A 19,539-nucleotide genomic window follows, 5' to 3' on the forward strand; every position below is an offset into this window, starting at 1 on the left:
CTGTGAGTGACGTCACCTCCCAACACAAACACGCCCCCTAGTATAGCCCCGCCCCCTCACATTGATTGGCAGCTTTCCATGCAGACATCGGAAATTCAAATGCAAAAGGAATTGCAATTCCATTTGAGTCGCGCAGGTTACATGCGCGACGCAGCGAGAGTGAAAAAGCAGACGTGGTATTTAATATTGCTATTTAAATATGACAGGCTCGTAACTGCTAAGACATGGGAAATACAGTTGCAAATGGACTTTGCTTTTTCATTTGAAATTTGGCAGTCACTGTGCGTTCGCGAAAGCGAAAATGCAAACGCTAATGCAGGATTTGCAATTGCATTTGGATTATGTCACAATTTATGCGTCCACATATTGAAAACGCAATTGAAAATACAATTTGCTATTCTATTTGAAAATTGTCCGGAATATCGTTCCATACATAATCCTTTATGGATTACAATCCGCCATCAAAATGATACATTTAATTATTCTGGAGAAAAGGCTATAAACGATCCGCCACCTGCAGGATCCTCACATGCGATAGCCTAGTAGCCGGGACAACTTCTTTATGTTTACAGAAGTGACGTACTGATGCAGTGCCATGCTCGAATTTCCCGCAAAAACCTACCCATACCACTCAAATTAGAAAACATTATTATAAGATAACCGTTGTGAATCGGGCTAAAGTAAGGCAATAGTTTTGAACACTGGCTGGTTATGTACTTGCTCAAATATTGATTTCGGATCATTTTTAACCAAAAAAAGTTATGGACTGCAGCTTTAAATAAATAAGAATATACTGTATATATTACCTTATTATATATATTATCTTAAGGTCGAAGTCTTCAGTAAAGAAATGCACCGTAACACTGTTACTGCTCGAGTAATTTCAATGTGCCATTTTGAAGTACGTTCATTATATACGCTTTCAAACATTTCTGCGTGCAGCGTGCCAGGTTTTCACAACAAAACCCGCCCAATTGCTACTCAAAACTAGCCCAATCGCGTTTCGAGGGGGGTTCCACCGGTAAAAATCGCATTCCTGGGGGTAAAATACACGTTTTTTGGAGGGGTTCCCCAAACCGTGGACTTGGCAACACTGTAGCATGCCAACTTGATGCTTCCTCTGAAGACTGTTTAGATGTGTTCGACTTGAAGCAGCGCTGCAAGATCGATCGGTGTGTGTCATCAAAGTACCGCGAGAGCTATAAGAGATTATTATAATTATAATAATAATATCATTTATATTTTTATTTAGTTTAGTTGTTGTCATTCTTATTATTGTTACGTGACACAAAAAGTTCCATGAACCATGTTAGTGAATAACAGCCCATTTAATAAAATAAACTTAACGAGAAACAAATGAGCGTTTTGGCAGGTGTTCATTGTCCGTGTTCTTTGGTGACAGTTGTAGATGTTAATTAGTTTTCTGGGTAAGTCAGTCTGGACTTTTGCTCAACAGGATCAAATTGAAACCCGTGCTTCCATGAACAAAACAGCAACGTAATAACGGAACTGACTTGAAGCCAGTTTAAGCTGCAGGGCTATTGAAATTCTTAAAAAAAAATCATGATAGAGTTTGAAGATATCTAAAAACCTTTACATGATATCTAAAAACCTGAACACAGCTCTGACCTTGATTTTTTAATTGTTAATGGTCCAACTGGACAAAAACACCTCAAAGAGAGGACTAAACAATCAGCTGACCCTGATTTTGAAGTCACACAGTAATAGTGTAAGCAGAAGAAGTAGCTCATTCCTTGAAGTCCTCTGTGTGTGTGTGTGTGTGTGTCTGCCCCCGTGGAGTTTGTAGGGGTGTAAGGTGGGTGCGTCCCCAGTGTAACTCTCAGAATGACTCTCAGAAAGAGGGGAATTCAAACAACACAAACTCATATAGTAAATGAACACAACTTGCTTTCTTCCGGCAGTTATAACGAACGCCCACAGAAAAGCCCTAGCATGGGTCGGCTCTTGACCTCTGCCACCTTGGAGTATTTCACTCAACCAAGACCAACGTCTTTCAAAGCTGGTAGTGAAAATGCAAAAACGTATATTTCATCAATCCTCGTATTATCTTCTTTGCTGATAAACTATTTATATCCGTTGTCGTGACCTTGCCGTTGCTAGTGCCATACTTTACTGTTTGAACTAGAGGGTTGCACTTGGTACCTATGCAAGGTTATGCATGGCTCAACTGCCCAAATTCATCCCATTTAACAATCTTTTCTTCACCTTTGGCTTCTAGCACGTTACAGACTTTCTAATGGACATAAAGATAACAGTTGGAGGAAGGCAGGAGAAAGCATTTTAGTACGGGGAGCTGCTTGGAAAAAGTTACCACCAGCACTAACATTCATTTTTAAATATGTGGCTGTAATCCTTTAAAACTGCTGGAAAAAAAAAAAAAAAAAAATTTTTAAAGGGTAAGCCACCAACAGACGTAAGAATCTCATACAGAACGACATGAGGGTTATTTTCATATCTGGGAAAAATATCCCTTTAATAATACTATTACATGAGTTTTGTCACAGGTTTCTGTAACAACATCCTGTGCATGGGGTTTTTTTCTTCTTCTTCTAATTATTTTAAAGAGACAGAATACGTAACCTGACATCACATGAAAACAAAGGGCTGTCAAATTTAATTAATCGTGATTAATCGCATCCTAAATAAAAGTTTGTCTTTACATTATATGTGTACTGTGTATATTTATATGTATATATAAATACACACACATACATGTATATATTTAAGAAATGTGTATATATATAATGTATATATATTTAATGATTTATATTACATATTAATATAAATATATTACATATATTTCTTAAGAAATATTTGCATGTGTGTATGTATATATATATATATATATATATATACATACACACATGCAAATATTTCTTAAGAAATATATGTAATATATTTATATTAATATGTAATATAAATCATTAAATATATATACATTATATATATACACATTTCTTAAATATATACATGTATGTGTGTGTATTTATATATAAATATACACCGTACATACACATATATTATGCAAACACAAACTTTTATTTTGGATGCGATTAACCGCGATTAATCGATTTGACAGCCCTAGAAAACATTAATTATTAAGGGTGGAACGATTCGCAGAAAAAAATCGAACCCTACGGTTCTCCACACATGGTTCGGCATGCGCTAGGACCGCGGTTCAACTTAAACCTGACAACGCATCTGTAATATATGGTTTGCTATAATTAACACGTAAAACCAATAGGGTTCGTCTAATATATGTTTCTGTTGATGAATGTGCATTCTGGCTTCCCAATACATTACAACAACCGATGAAAAAAAAAAAAAAAAACGTGGACGGACCATTCACTCTTGTTCAATGCGAATGCCGTATGCTGGAATATGATCAGTCATTTATTCCGTCATCACCCGGGTGCTGATAGCACACGCACACAGGTGAGACCTGAACAGCACACGTTGATATCCATTTAAGCTAAACTCGTTTAAGCTTTGCCAGTTTAAACATTTAAGAGCCAGAGGACGTGAGCTCGCGCGCGCAATGAGAAGATTTGTGCATGCGCTCATCCGAAGCGTGCAAACCCGCGCCTCAGAATGCGCACAAATATTAAGCTTTCTCTGAAGTATTGTGTTTAAACGGACAAATTCACACAAAAATTATGTCAAAAACCGTCTTGAGAAGTATCCTATAATAGCCGGCTGAACGTAGCCTACTGTATCAGTGCACTGGATCAGGGCATTCTCTTAAAGTGACAGCACTTTCTTAATATTAATCAAACAGCAACAACAAAGAAATCACTCACTGCTATTGATTGAATAGCTTTTGTAACTTTAATAAAGATTGATCTTTAATTTATACAGTCAAATGTGCAATGCTGTGATATATATATGTATATATATATATATATAACTGAAAATCACTGTTTATTTTATTTCTATCTTTACTCTATTGTATTGATTTGTGCTGTTGTTTGTAGTTAGATTATTCTTATTTTCTTAATTTTTATTTGACAGTATAGTTTTTGCCTAAATATAGCACTTACCGAACCATACCGAAACCGTGACTCTAATTTACAAAATTCCATCTTATTGACTGCTTAAAGCAAACCTAAAATCCTTTCTGGTAAAATCTTACTAAAGTCCCTGCCTGAGTGTAATTCATGAAAATCGTTTTCTACTTGCATTCATGTGGTAAACAGAAACTCAAGCATGCTTGCCTGACTCACAAGAACTAACAAGATTTTTTCTCATGTCACACAAGTACAGCTGAGCTTCCGTTTACCATATTTGATGTGCTCTATCTATGTGCATTGATCACTTTTTATATGCAAATAAAAGCATAATTTACACCTGTTCATCAGATAAATCAGCCATGTCTCTTCTGAAGTCTTGTATTAAATGGCTCATAATATATGGATTCATTTTACAATGCATTTATGAAATCAAAGGTTTTGAGAGAATGGATTTAAATAGATAGACAAAGCTCTGAGATTTCAATAAAATATCAAAATGTGTGTTTCAAAGATGAAAAAAAAAAGTATTATGGGTTTGGAAAGACATGAGAGTGAGTAAATTATGACAATTTTCATTTTTGGGTGAACTATCGCTAATATTGCAAAACATGACCTAATGTATTTGCTTTTCCATTCATACATAGTTTATGTAAAAATCTTGATTTAAAAAATCCATTAACACATTGTATAAACTACCCAGAAATACACAGACCTGTATATCCAACATATCAAACACAACTTACTTAATCCGTCTAAACGATTCAATTCTTTAAAAAGCACTCTGATTTCTAACTTCAGAATTAATCAGTCATTAATCAGTCTACAGAGTTCATAATTTTTGAGTCACTGACCCTTTTTCTTTAACCACATGAACACGGTATATCAGCCACTGAAAGTGTCATTTCAATGCCTGTCATAGGTTGAGTAGTGAGACATGCTGGTGGGGATGGAGGTGGGCGGGCCAGCTGGAGGTTTCCCCACTCGCAGCGTGGGTTGTCACGAAGGGCTGCTGGGTGGGGGTTTTCTGTGCAATTCATTTATTTGAAATAATACCACACACACACTCTTATTCACTATAAAACCTCTCACTATTCTGACTGACTTCTAAAACAGAACATGGGGAAATTTTCGAGTACCATGTATTGCCGTTTCGATATATAAAATCTTTATCTTATTGTGAAAAGCGTAGGAGAGACTGCACCATTTGAGCATGTCTCCATTTTTACCCCAAAAGTGGTAAAAATCTAGCGCTAGATTCCATTCCACTGAGTGTTTGAGACATACAGATTGCTATAACATGGCACTGACAATACATGTCAGTCTGGCTAAAGCAAATGCTTTTCATTTTTATTTGTAGGAATCCCCATTTCATTGCAACTATAACAGTACCGTAAATCATCTGTGGCATTAAGGCACCATCAAAGCCTTTCATAAAACAGAAAACCTCATCTGCTGATAAAAGACGACATTTAAGTCACAAAATGCAGCTTTTCACTCATGTGTAATTGATAAATGATTAATCAAATCTACACTGTGATAAGCAACTATGATTTGAGACCATCTTGAGACAGAAAAGGTATTTCCCCAAGTAGAGATGCATTTCTCTGTAATCTCAACACTTTGCACTGAGCTGTTATCAACGCAAATCCTCCATGTCTGGAAGAGGCAGAACAATAACAAAAAGAGACGCACAAAGCGGCACTTTCTCTTCAACCAAACCACCAGGCCTTTCAGACAAAGCAAGCAGGTCTTGAATTGGGCTGGAAGCAGCATAGATGTGCGCAGTCATGCAGGCATCTCCGCCAGCAGTTCACTGCTATTGTCTGCTTATCTACTTCCTCCCAGGAGAAACCAAGACCGCCCCTGTTTTGGCTGTGGATTTCTTTCACGCAACCCTGATTTGTCTTTTTCTTTCTTTTCCTATTTCTCATCTCTTCTGTAAATCTCTAGATGTTAAAGATTTGTTTTCCTCTAATGTCTTTTCCTCACATCTCTGATTCCAACCTCCTGTGAGAGATAGGTCTAAACTGCAGACATGTTTTCATCAAATAATATCTGGGTGAATTATTTTCGTCATGTGGATCACCTTCCACACATATGGCAGCAGGAAACAGCTCCTTCAGCAGGTCTCCCAACGTAAGCGTGTGGCCCTCAGGAGACACTGGTCGGAAGAGCTTTTGGATGAACGGTCTGTCACTCATCGTCTAAAATGAGACAAATATGAAACCTGTTAGAATGATTATGGCAGTGCAAAGTTCTCAAAAAAATACAGAATCTGAATTGTGTCACTGAAGAATGTCTATTTACCACAAAAAACAACAACGTATTTTTATGTACAGTTTTCAAGGCATCTGTTTGTATTAGTGATGCTTGGATCATGGTTATATCCACAGATAATCTACAGGTTGGGCGTAATAGCAATAAAAGTATAAAAAATAACATTCTGATTAGTTGCAGGTAGGTCCCGGGTGAATGAGACCAATTATTAATATTGGAAATATGAACTACATTCTCTAACATGTTTAAATGTAATTATTAACTATTGCTGCATAATTATCAAAAGTGGTACTGTAATAAAGTAATTTCACGTCACCATTTCGCTTGTTCTTGACCTAACAGCCTACTCTTCACATAACAGGGCCTGTAGGTGGCACTTGAGCTTCATTTAACCGACTAAAGGCCCGGGTATAATTCACTTTCCGCGTTCCGTTCCGTCTCGCACACAGCTTTCAAAGTATATTCAAGTGTGGACGGACGAGCTCGACACAGGCGCAGTGCCACCTACTTGACTTGCGCTCTGTCTCAACTTTCACCTCGCACATGCGCTGTTGTACGCGGACCGTCCGTGTGGTCTCAAAAAATTGCCTGCACGCGGATGCATCAGTATGCATGCAAGGTATGTAAATAATAGTAAATTAAACACAAGTTTCAATTAATACGACTTCTATTTTAGCCATTTTAGTTTGTTAACAAAAAACTGAAACCAGTGTCTACATAGTTTTCAACCAATGACGAGCAGACGAGTGTGCGCTTAAAATAAACAGACGATATCGTTTGCTGGTGTGGACGCTAATATCGTTATCTTTATAGTTATCGTTCTTGGTGTGAACGGGGCTTAAGACTGGGAAATTACCACTCCACTTCACATTATCAATTGACAATGAAATTTGAGCTTGTTTGAGCAAGCAACCCACAGCAATGCATAATGCCAACAGCATCTCAGTCTGACTGATACAAAAAAATAAACAGGAATGTTCAGATTGTTGAGCAATTCGTTACTGTTTTGTACACATTGTCATATAAAATATAAATCAAATACATTTTGTTTTATTGACCACAATATTATTGTTGGCAATTGTTGAGAGGGGAACTTCACGATTCATTTTGAAAAAGGACAGGGTCTCAAGCTCCCAAAGCACTCTGAGAATTAGAATAATTGTGATGATCAGGTGAGGGTCAGTGCGGATATCTAAATCAGAGATAATCATAGGTTCAGGTGGGTGGATGATTTATTTTTTACAGTGGAATTAGGTGATGTTACAAATGAACGTCGCATCTATAGTTTGTATGTATTTATGCTCTGTATATGCTGAAATTCTGAAACAATAAAAATGTTGATCACAAAAACAAACAAAAAAAACACAATGAAAGACTGAATGATTTTGCTTGATTGCCCAGGTTCCAAAAGTTGTCTTTCTACCAGTTAAAAAACAAACACTAGCCTTACCAATTTGAAAACATTTAATGTTTTCAGGATTTGGGGGGATTAATTATGAGTTAAAATAAATGTATAATAAATGTATAATAGATCAATTCAAAGTCAGCATGCAGTGGAAATTCTGTTGTCTAAATGCACTGATCCTATTGTGAAAAATGTATCCATGCATGTTTTTTTTTAAGCCACCTCTTTATTAAAGTCAACTGCAAGCTAACATTCAGATCTACCTCCAAACAATCAAAAACTCCTTTTTTCAATAATCTGTTTCACTCGGATGTACATTGCTAAATGCGAGAAAAGACAGAAATTTAAATTTAAAAGACTTAAATTCATTTTTTTCTTATTTGCTTTTGTTAAATTGTATTACCTAAATCTTACCAGTATATATCTTACCAATATTGGAAAGCTACACACTCAGATCACCAAACAACAACACCAGCAAAGTCCAGTGATGCAGATATAGCACACCCGAACACAATGACTACACACACCGACCACCTACACTCAAGTGAGTACACTTTTCCTTTGAGCTTTCTCAATTTCCATTTATTTTATATGTTATTTTTAGCCAGTCAGCTTACGAGAAATGGCATCTATGTAATTTCAGGTTACCCACTTTTCACATCCATTACAGAGCGCTAACAGAAAAATAATTCATTTGTTAATTTAGTGGTTAGCAGATGTTTTAAACCCACGCTAGTTGGGTGTAATGTTGTGAATTGCTGAATAAGATATTGAGAGGATTAACAGCCGGCAGTCACGGCATAGTCTTTCCTATGGCCTTGTGCGAGCAGGCAAGGTGTCGAATGCTGGACAGGATCCAGTTTTCAAACACAATTTGCATGTGGTCATTGATGCAGGGTATCATTCTGTAAGATCTGGACCTGTGGTGACAAACAGCGGCCTGACAAACAATAGGAGTCAATCTTGGTGTTGTGAAAAGGAAACTGGTGACACAACGGCTCAGGTAGTCCAGCTGACACTGACACCCTCAGGTCTCAGGAAGAGAAGGTGTCTCAGGATGCTACGATCTCGATCAGGTTACCAGAAAAACTGACTCACTGCTCACTTGCACCAAGATCATCTCCAGAGTCAGAGAAGAGAGAGTGTGAGAAGTGACAGCTACTTCGTTGCATTTTTAAACAGCAGCATTAATTATTGACCCCAGCATTATCCAAAAGGCTCCTGATACTGATGAGAAGTGTGATACTCTGGGTGCCGACACTTTCTTTTCAACTCCCCTGACACCCTAGCTGGCAAACCAGCACATGAACCACACAACAGACATCATTAGCCTTTCTCCAAAAGCAAGAGGTCAGAGAAAAGAGATGCTCTCAGGTCTCAAACTCTACTTCTTTAGAGTATGCAGATAATTATAGGTTCTTTAAGCAATAATTGGACTGTAAAACACAAAGTAAGTCACTCAGGCAAGGCAGTATCCCTGAGCCTTGCCTTAATGAGATGAGTGGTAATAATAAATTAAAACAACCATGTCATTTGAATATTCAAACAATATTAATATAGTCAAAAATATCAAACTGCTGAAACATTTGAATATTAAAATATATATATATATATATATATATATATATATATATATATATATATATATATATATATTCAAACGTGAACATTTTGAACTGTTGAACTGTAAAAAAACTATTCATTCAAATAAAAATTAAAGGTGTTGAATTCAAAAATCTTTTTTAAAGTGTTGAAAATGTCAACCAAAATATCCATCCATCTGTCACTGAAATTCAAATGGTGAACTCAAATAATCAAATAAACATTTAAATGACTATCAATTCAAATATTTAGACAAATGTTTGCACTGTGAATTTTAAACATTTAAACTGTCAATTCAACTATTTAAATACTGAAATTGTCAGTCCAACATTCAAACAGCTGACTGCAGAATTAAAGCAAGGGAATTAGGATATATATATTCAAACGTGAACATTTTGAACTGAAATATTTTAAAAAAACTATTCATTCAAATAAAAATTAAAGGTGTTGAATTCAAAAATCTTTTTTAAAGTGTTGAAAATGTCAACCAAAATATCCATCCATCTGTCACTGAAATTCAAATGGTGAACTCAAATAATCAAATAAACATTTAAATGACTATCAATTCAAATATTTAGACAAATGTTTGCACTGTGAATTTTAAACATTTAAACTGTCAATTCAACTATTTAAATACTGAAATTGTCAGTCCAACATTCAAACAGCTGACTGCAGAATTAAAGCAAGGGAATTAGGTGAATGGAGCATTCTAGGGCAATTAATTTAACTACAATTTAAAGAATTAATTAAAAACTGCTTTGTTTTTAAACATTTGACCAATAGAGCGGTTAGGGAAATCAAAAAGCTACCAAAACTGTATCAATGTGACGATGCATTCCTGCAGTAATAATCTTCATAAATCTAGAAAAGTATTTTATATTTTCATATAAAACAAACATTGATATCGTCATTACTGACAAAAAAAATATTGAACACTGCTGCGATTGGGTTTCTAATATAGCTGCTGAGAGAGTGACTGTAAGTTTGACATGTTCCTCTCTTGTTATGATGACTGCCGTAATTCATCTCTTTCTTTCTTTAATTTTTTTTGTATTTATAAAATAGTATTTTTATGAATGAATGAATGAAGCATTTATATAGCGCTTTTTTGTGTATTGCTGTACACCCAAAGCGCTTTACAATCACATCATCATGGGGTCTATCCTCAACCACCACCAGTGTGCGACGGCAGCCACACACCAGCTACAGGTGAAGAGGAGAGAGAGTCATAGAGCCAATTTAGAGGATGGGGATTATTAGGAGGCCATGATTAACAAGGGCCAGTGGAGGGAATTTGGCCAGTACACCCGAGATACACCCCTACTCTTTACGAGAAGTGCCATTGGATTTTTAATGACCACAGAGAGTCAGGACCTCAGTTTAACGTCTCATCCGAAGGACGGTGCTTTTTACAGTATAGTGTCCCAGTCACTATACTGGTGCATTAAGCGGGATTTATACTTTCGCCTGGCTCCGCTTCGCGAGCCTCCTCTGACTGCGCGCGCACCTTCCCAAATGGACGAGGCTTTTATACTTGTCGCGTTCACAGTTGTACTATTCTTTAAAACAACAGGGGGCGACGAGGAGTAATTGTCCTCTAAAACCATTGGGAAACGACGTTGCCCGCACTCAAAGCGAACTTTCGCCAACACCGCAATGACATCATATTTGTCGCGCGCACCTAATCAAACTTGTGGACGCGTCGTCAGTAGTGGTCGACCGATATTGGTTTTTTGACAGCCGAAGCCGATATCTTGGAAAGCAGGGTGGCCGATGGCCGATATAATTGTATTTGTTTTATTTCATATTTAAGAAATTTGAAATAATTTGAAAATGGATTAAAAAATAAATGTGTAAAATAAACAAGCTATTTATTTAAATGACAAAGTATTTTTCACAAATAAACAAATATTGAATACAAATACAATAAAAATAAAAATAAAAAAAAGAAGTAAACACTGTAACCAACAGGGCACTCAGTATTCTGGGAAGTTTGTATGCATTGGGAATCACATTTTTTTAAATAAAGCCAAGGTAACACTCATTTTACATACAGCACACAGTGAAAATGACATTAATATGACATTGGGCAAAAGCATGAAGCGCAGCATAATTAAATCACAAGTTTAAAGTTAGTCGATCGCGCGTCTCAATGAAGCTGAACTCTCCTCCTGTCTGCATTCAATTCGCACGGACCGACCGTTATACAGAGTAAACACGATTGTGCAGGATACAAATGCACACTTCATAAGATCTCGCAGCTGAATTCGACTAAGTCTGCAAGATTTTTGAAATGAGATGTTCATTAGTCATTCAAAGATTTGTTTAAATTATATAAATGCGTATTTGCTGAATGCTGACGGCAAACGAGAAATTATTATTATAATGTTTGCCTTTCTATTACTAACAATATAAAAGCAATCATTATAATACTTTTTGTATACATTTTAATTCCTTTGTTTAACAGTTCTATCTGATTATGAGACAGACTTCTGTCCATGGACAGAACTGTTAATGACGACAGCGAACAAGAGGGAGAATGTGAGCACTGTGTGCTCAGGCGCTGCCGTTCTCAGCGCAGTCAAAATAAAAGTCTGGTGCGCTGTCAAAATAAACCACGAACGCATCGGCCAAACAGAAAATCTTATCGGCCGATGCCGATATTTGAAAAATGCCAAGGCCAAAAAAAAAAGGCCAAGGCCGACATATCGGCCACTAGTCGTCAGCCTTTAGGACCCACACAGACCACAGGGTGAGCACCCCCTGCTGGCCTCACTAACACCTCTTCCAACAGCAACCTATTTTTTCCAGGAGGTCTCCCTTCCAGGTACTGACCAGGCTCAACCCTGCTTAGCTTCAGTGGGCAACCAGTCTTGGGCTACAGGGTATAAATATAAATATAGAAATTAATTTTTTTTATTATATTTTTATATTTATAGATTTATATTTGCTATGGTCTCCCACTTTCTCCTATAGAGATTCACCCTGCTATAGTTTACTCCCCTGCTTTAAATCTGGGCATGTAAAAAGGGTCTATAGGCCAAAGCAGGCTTGGATTGGCTAATCGGAAGCACCGGGAAAATTCCCGGTGGTCCGGTCTGTTTTTTGGCCACGAGGGCCGGTACTGTCAACACGCCACTGCTATAAGGGTTGAAATATGGATGCCCGTATTTAAGGCATCAAAGAAGCTTCCCGTATGAAAGTTATAACTCAGTTTGTCCCGTATTCGCAGGCATACGCCATATGACCACCAGACCATATGAATAACAAATTCTCAATTGATAATTAATCATTAATTTAGGGCAAAATATTGTTTTATTTGTGAAGGCTTTAAGACCAAGCGGAATCCTCTGCTGGCTGCTCCTGTTTCACAGCGAGCAGGACTCGGGCTTAAAAAAAAATAAAAGCGCATTCTTAAACTTGGACCTCATTTTATTGAAGTAGAAATCCAAGCGCCAGAAGCAGCCCGCACTCAGCCCACAAGTTTTCTTTAATTGAAAAATATGCATTTTCATTCATTCATAGGCTATATGGTTGCAATAATAGCCATTTTAGTTCAAAAAATTTAAGTGCGTAGACGTTTCATAGACGTTCAGTTGCTATGCTTTCAAATTTCTTGCCATTTGTATGTATGTAATTTCACACTATTTTCACCTCCTAAATTACTACACTACTTGTGTAGTCACGATTTTATAATGGTACAATTTACTCAGGCCAATTACTTTTTTTTTGTATGACATTAAAATTATTTTTAGAATATACAGTGGGGCAAAAAAGTATTTAGTCAGCCACCAATTGTGCAAGTTCTCCCACTTAAAAAGATGAGAGAGTCTGAGAAATTTTTAACTGCAGGCAGACATTATGGTACAGTATGCCTACACATATTTAGTTGTAGATATGCGAGCAAAAAATAATAGATTAAAAAATGTATAATAGAAAGTGCAAAGGCGGCGCTGAAAAGGCCAGTAAAATAATAATAATAAAATAGCAACGCTGTAGAAAAATATAATGAATTACAAGTCTGTAGAGAACAGCGCGCTATTGCAGACTTATATACTGAAGTTTTAATTACATTATTGAAATTGCTATAGTCAGTTGTGAGCTAAAGTGGGCCGCTCTAAGGCATGAAACTCCAGGACTGAAAATGACTCCCACTCCGGCTCTGGGCCAAAGTAATCAAAAGCATTTGAAAACATTTTGATCATTAGGTGGTGTTGCCCCAAATTTTCCAGGTACTTTCAAAGCATGATGACACATAAGTTTCAATATCATGATTTTAGGCCAAACTATTCCGACGTTTTAAGCTATTTGCCATATTTCTTGAACAGTATGTGATGATTTACCAGTGATCTGCTCAGTTAACCTGAAGGAATAGTCACAATGAGTTTCATTTCAACAGGCCAAAGAGTTATGAAGACTTTTTAATCAGAAAATTTGTTGATGCATTATAGAATCATGTTTTTTTATGGTTTACATTAGGAATGTTCTAGTGCGTGCCAAAATTCTAATTAGTTTATGTCCATTAGACCATTACACCTTTACAATCAACTTAAATCCAAAAAAGCTGAATTTACAGGATGTAATGTCAGATGTCCATGTGACACTCAAGCTTTTAGAAAATGATCTCAGCATGCTGGTGGAAACAGACTGCAACACAACATAACAGTGAAAGAAAGTTTGACTTATTTCCAAGAAGCAGTTCTTTCAAACATAAAAAAGCTATTCTTTTACATCATGAGGTCCTTGTCTCTTATCCACATACTGCTGTTTATTAGGGAGCTCATTGTAAATATTTAGAAATATTAATAACTATTAATACCATGTGTCCCGATTTGTTGCAGCCAAGATTCAGATCATTAAAAAATATATACAGTGGTGTGAAAAGGTTTATCCACCATCTTTGATTGTTGGTATGATGTTCTTTTTATGAAATGCTGTGTTGGTTTTACGCCAGATGTAACGGGACACCTTCTGTTTATTATAAGCACATGACGTAGTTTTGACGATGCTTGAGCACTTTAAAGTCGGGCAGATGTACAGCCAATGTATTTACTGTCATTCAGCTGGAAAAACACATTCTGGAAGTGATTCCAACAATATCATTCCTCCGTGTCATTATCATTATAGCTGTGATGTGGATTTCCCTATTCTAACAGAATTGTAATGATTATTAAAATTGTATATTTATAGCTTATAACTTTAGAATAAACAGGCATGAGATTTCTCAGCAAAGTCGAGTGTGTTCTGTCACGCTGGCTGCGTTCTCACATGTGCAGGTGAAAAATCAACATCCGCTTAGAAATTGTTACTTTCTCTGCTCACACACTCATCAGAGAGGACAGCTGTGACAGTGTGTTATCAAAACATCTATGCTTCTGAAACTTACACTTCTCAGTTTATCTGCAGCGCTTCACATTTTCACCTTTAAATTAACTACTGAAACCACTGCCTAAGCACTGCCTGCATCGCATACACTAATTCTCAGATGAAAGTGTGGGTTTGAAGTTACTGATGGCATTATGTTTAAAGGGGTCATATGATGCGATTTCAAGTTTTCCTTTCTCTTTGGAGTGTTACAAGCTGATTGTGCATAGATAAGATCCCTGAAGTTGCAAAGACTAAAGTCTCAAAACCAAAGAGATATTCTTCATCAAAGTTAAGACTCTGCCACTAAAACGGCTCGTTCTAACACGCCCCCACATATCTACCTCACAATCATGTGTGAGTGTGTGTGAGAGAGAGAGAGACAGGGTCACATCACAGTGGAGTCAGCTGTCATAACCGTGGCTTGTGTACTGCAAATACATACCAGCTTCATCACTGTGGCTGTCACGCGACTCTGTTCCCCTTTCGGGCTTGAACTGAAGGTAAAACTAACGACATTATTAACTGTCTTTACATTTATTTTGAAAGATAACGCTCGCGATTATGGTAAGGAGTGTTACATTTCCGACGAGTGCTTGCGGTGTTCGGCCAATCACAATGCACTGAGTCAGCTGGCCAATCAGAGCAGACTGCGCTTGTCGGAAGGAGGGACTTTGTAGAAAACGAAGCGTTTGAGAGAGGCGGGGCATAGAGGACCTACAATAATGTACAGTATTTGAAAAATAATGTGTTTTTTGAACATTAAAGCATGTCAACATATTCTGTTACACCAAATAATGATCTTTAAAAAAAGCATCATATGACCCCTTTAAAGCTGGAATACACCACACAACTTTTTTAAAAAGTTCACCAAAAAATGAACATTTGCTAAAAATTTACTCACGATATATATGAATTTGTTTCTTCATTTGGAGAAAATTTGCATTACATCATTTGCTCACTTCAGAGGATCCACGGGTGAGCAATTGATGCAATATTACATTTCTCCAAATCTGTTCCCATGAAGAAACAATCTCATCTACATCTTGGATGGCCTTCGGGTGAGTACATTTTCAGCAATTTTTCATTTTTGTGTGAACTATTTCTTTAAAAGTTGTGTGATGTATTACATTTTTGGGTAAACTATTCCTTTAAAATCTGAACAGATTTTCAAATTATTCATACATGTTACGACTTTGTAAATGGTTACAGAGGAACAAACTTGATCTCATACACTATGCGACTAAGGATCACACATTACCAGTCATTCCAAACACGACAAACTCACGCAGAAGCATGCGCCTCAGGAGATACATGAAAAATGAAAACAATATTGGTTCTAAAATCAGCTCGAAATATCAAATTTACGACACTATGAAAGCTAAAAATCTACAAACTGGCTATAACTTTCGAGAACTTTTTTGAGTAGTGTACACTAGCCTTAAAGGGATAGTTCACCCAAAAATTACAATTCTGGCATCATTTACTCTCAAGTCGCTCCAAACCTGTAAAAGTTTCTTTCTTCTGTTGAACATACAAGAAGTTATTTTGAAGAATGTGGGTTACCAAACAGTTGCTGGTCCTCAATGACTTCTATAGTATGGAACACGAAATATGGGGACCAGAAAATGTTTTGTTACCCACGTTCTTCAAAATATCTTTTGTTCAACAGAAGAAATAAATTCATACAGGTTTGGAACAAGTTGAGGGTGAGTAAATGATGACAGAATTGTAATTTTTGGGTAACCTATCCCTTTAAGGCAAGACACTACAAGTAAAAACCTTTTTTTTTTTTCAGAGACGGGGCAATTTTAAGATTTTGGGCTATTTTGCTTCCATATCTTTTCTTCTTTATGACTAGTGGAAAGAAAACATCCACATTACACATTTCAGCGTTTCTTTTATTTCACTATCTATTTGGATCTGTAGATTTCTATTACAATACATATTTTTAAAGGCAGTTTTCTCAAATAAGTATTTTCTCCTGCACTAAGCCAGAAATCTCCATTTCCATAATATACACCAAGCTTTACAGTTATATATATTATGAAGGTTTCTACAGATTTCTTTTTTTAACGAGGTTAAACTGTTGACAGTATTTTCTGATTCATGGAACGATAAAAAGACAAATCCAAAATCAAAGATACACCCATAAAAAAATGTTTAAAAAAAAACTTATAATAACTTATAACAACTATAATATGCAAACAAAATGAAACAAGTTGAATTCTGAACCTGGCTTTATCCAATGTTCAGATTTCACTTCTGGATATCTATGCAAATTAGTGCATATTTAATTAAACAATGTCTAATTTTGTATTTTTAACATTTCAGAAAACTTCTAATAAAAATAATTGTTTTAATCTGCAATGATTAACCAACTGGGGAAAGTATGGTATATATTTTAGTTAAAATAATCACCCTTTCCACTTAACACAGACAGTGCACATGAGGAGAGCAAGCAAAACGTAGCTCCGGTCAGCAGTTCTTACCGTTCTGCAGACCCATCCACAGTTGTTTATGGTCTTTTTTCTGCATGTCGTTGATGACTTGGCTTTTGTGTTTGAGTGCATCTGCCTCTTTAATGCATGACATGAAATGCGCTTCTATCACAGAGTTCGATGGGCAGTGAAGCAAGTCGCGTTCTGGGAAGTTCTACAAAATAAAGGAAATTACAACTGTGGCATATCAATAACATCATGAAAAAGAAATGAATGAATCAGTCTACACACCTTAAAGCGCACTGTGATATTCCAGGGCAGAGCGGTGTTTGAAGCATGAAGATCAAACAACACGCCAATGGGATAGTGCCTTAAAATGATGAAAATAACACATTTATAGTCCATAAAGTAAACACATTAGCAAAATCAATCACTGAGTTACTCAAAATATGGCCAAACTCAAACAGCTATCATTCCGCAAGCAAGCAGAGATCTCATCTATAAGCCTTGTTTTGTCCTGCCACCTAATGGTACAAGACAAAAGTACACCTATAAATCAGACCATTAACAGATACATTACAGAGCTGCCAGGATTTGAGAGTTTAAAATTCTATAACAAGGAACAAACCAGATCTGCTGGGTGTGATTACTAGGAATAACCACATATATGCACCAGCTAAGAAACTGCCATTGAGAACGTAATGTAAACAGCAAAAACAAGTCAAGGGAGCATCCCACACTTTTTAAGCCAAACCAAAATCTACATTTTGTGGTTTGCTGATAATGGCTTTGGAGAGAGTGGCCAGTCTTGCATACGTTAGTAAAGGTGAAAGCTGAAATTGCTTACAACACCTTTAATAGAAGTACATGAATGAATCAATTATATTGAACGTAGCAGACTTTTAATTTTGCTGCCATTTATTAACCCTATAAAGCCTACTGTATCATATTACACAAATTTCTAAGACCCCTAAATTATCAACATGATGCAATCTTGCTGAAAAACTTCTTGTACACAATCTACTAGAGCCCTTCTGTCACCTTATTGCCAGTTTATACGTCTTTAGCAAGTAAAAGGCCTTTTAGTATCACCTATGGTTTGTGGTACAAGTGTCTTTTTGCTGTGAAATCTTTACTGATCTTTATAAAGCAAACATGAGAATACATTTAATATTGTTAGTCATATTTCAAAATGAACACTTACTGACCTTGAACAACTTATGTTTACTTAATTATCCATGCACGATTTGATTTTCAGCAGGGTTTTGTATATTTACTTGATAATCCATACATAATTTTAGTAAGTGTACTTATCCATGCATAATTTTTTTTTGAATATTTTAGAAGAAATGGGAGTATCAAATACGATCCATCAGGCTTTTGAGGAACATACAGGTGTATCTCAATAAATTAGAATGTCGTGGAAAAGTTTATTTCATTTATTTCAGTAATTCAACTCAAATTGTGAAACTCGTGTATTAAATAAATACATAATTTTTTTTTGAATATTTTAGAAGAAATGGGAGTATCAAATACGATCCATCAGGCTTTTGAGGAACATACAGGTGCATCTCAATAAATTAGAATGTCGTGGAAAAGTTCATTTATTTCAGTAATTCAACTCAAATTGTGAAACTCGTGTATTAAATTTGTACACCTCTCAATCATCAATGTCGCATTATACGTTTTGAAACTACAAACCTTTGATCATAAAACGAAGCATTTCTTCTTACCGAGACATATTATTTGGAGAAATAGAGTGACAACTGATAGTCATATGCATTTAGTATAAGTGGCTTGCATTTAGCCGTAAAGGGGTCATATGATGCTATTTTAAAGTTCCTTATTTTGTGTATTTGGTGTAACAGAATTTGTTGACATGCTTTAATGTTCAAAAACACATTATTTTTCAAATACTGTATATTATTGTAGGTCCTCTATGCCCCGCCTCTCTCAAACGTGTCGTTTTCTACAAAGCCCCTCCTTCTGACAAGCGCAGTCTGCTCTGATTGGCCAGCTGACCCAGTGCATTGTGATTGGCCGAACACCACAAGTACGCGTCGGAAATGTAACACCCCTTACCATAATCATGAGCTTCATCTCTCAACATAAATGTAAAGACAGTACATAATGTCCTTAGTTTTACCATCAGTTCAAGCCTGAAAGTGGAACAGAGTCGCGTGACAGACACAGTGATGATGCATATGTATTTGCAGTACACAAGCCGCGATTAAGAAAGCTGACTCCACTGTGATGATGTGACCCTGTCTCTCTCTCACACACACGGCGCGTCAGATTGTCATCCATAAAATGAAATTCAAACATCTGGGTTGTGCCGTTCTGTCGTAAATAAATCTTAACCAATGATTCCTCATTGCATCTATGCATCTACGGCCAAATAAAGTGCTTTTGCTTTCGC

At 36.4% G+C, this 19,539-nt stretch overlaps 1 protein-coding gene across 2 annotated transcripts in view; it reads right to left on the reverse strand.

Moving 5' to 3' along the window:
• LOC107581687 (autophagy protein 5-like) overlaps positions 1-19,539 on the reverse strand; it is a 32,716-nt gene that overhangs the window by 9,801 nt on the left and 3,376 nt on the right. Inside the window, exons 4-7 of one of the 2 annotated variants that reach the window (XM_016267306.1) lie at positions 17,412-17,490; positions 17,172-17,334; positions 6,118-6,235; positions 4,567-6,038 (exon numbers count right to left, since the gene is read on the reverse strand). In XM_016267306.1, coding sequence (XP_016122792.1) covers positions 6,225-6,235; positions 17,172-17,334; positions 17,412-17,490 — 253 coding nt within the window. In that variant the 3' untranslated portion in view covers positions 4,567-6,038; positions 6,118-6,224. Of the gene's footprint in view, positions 1-4,566; positions 6,039-6,117; positions 6,236-17,171; positions 17,335-17,411; positions 17,491-19,539 lie in introns of those variants that run through there. The other variant, XM_016267305.1, reaches the window with a different exon arrangement.

The sequence above is a fragment of the Sinocyclocheilus grahami genome, unplaced genomic scaffold, assembly GCF_001515645.1.
Source record: "Sinocyclocheilus grahami isolate Dianchi unplaced genomic scaffold, SAMN03320097.WGS_v1.1 scaffold37.1, whole genome shotgun sequence".
Classification (NCBI taxonomy): domain Eukaryota; kingdom Metazoa; phylum Chordata; class Actinopteri; order Cypriniformes; family Cyprinidae; genus Sinocyclocheilus; species Sinocyclocheilus grahami.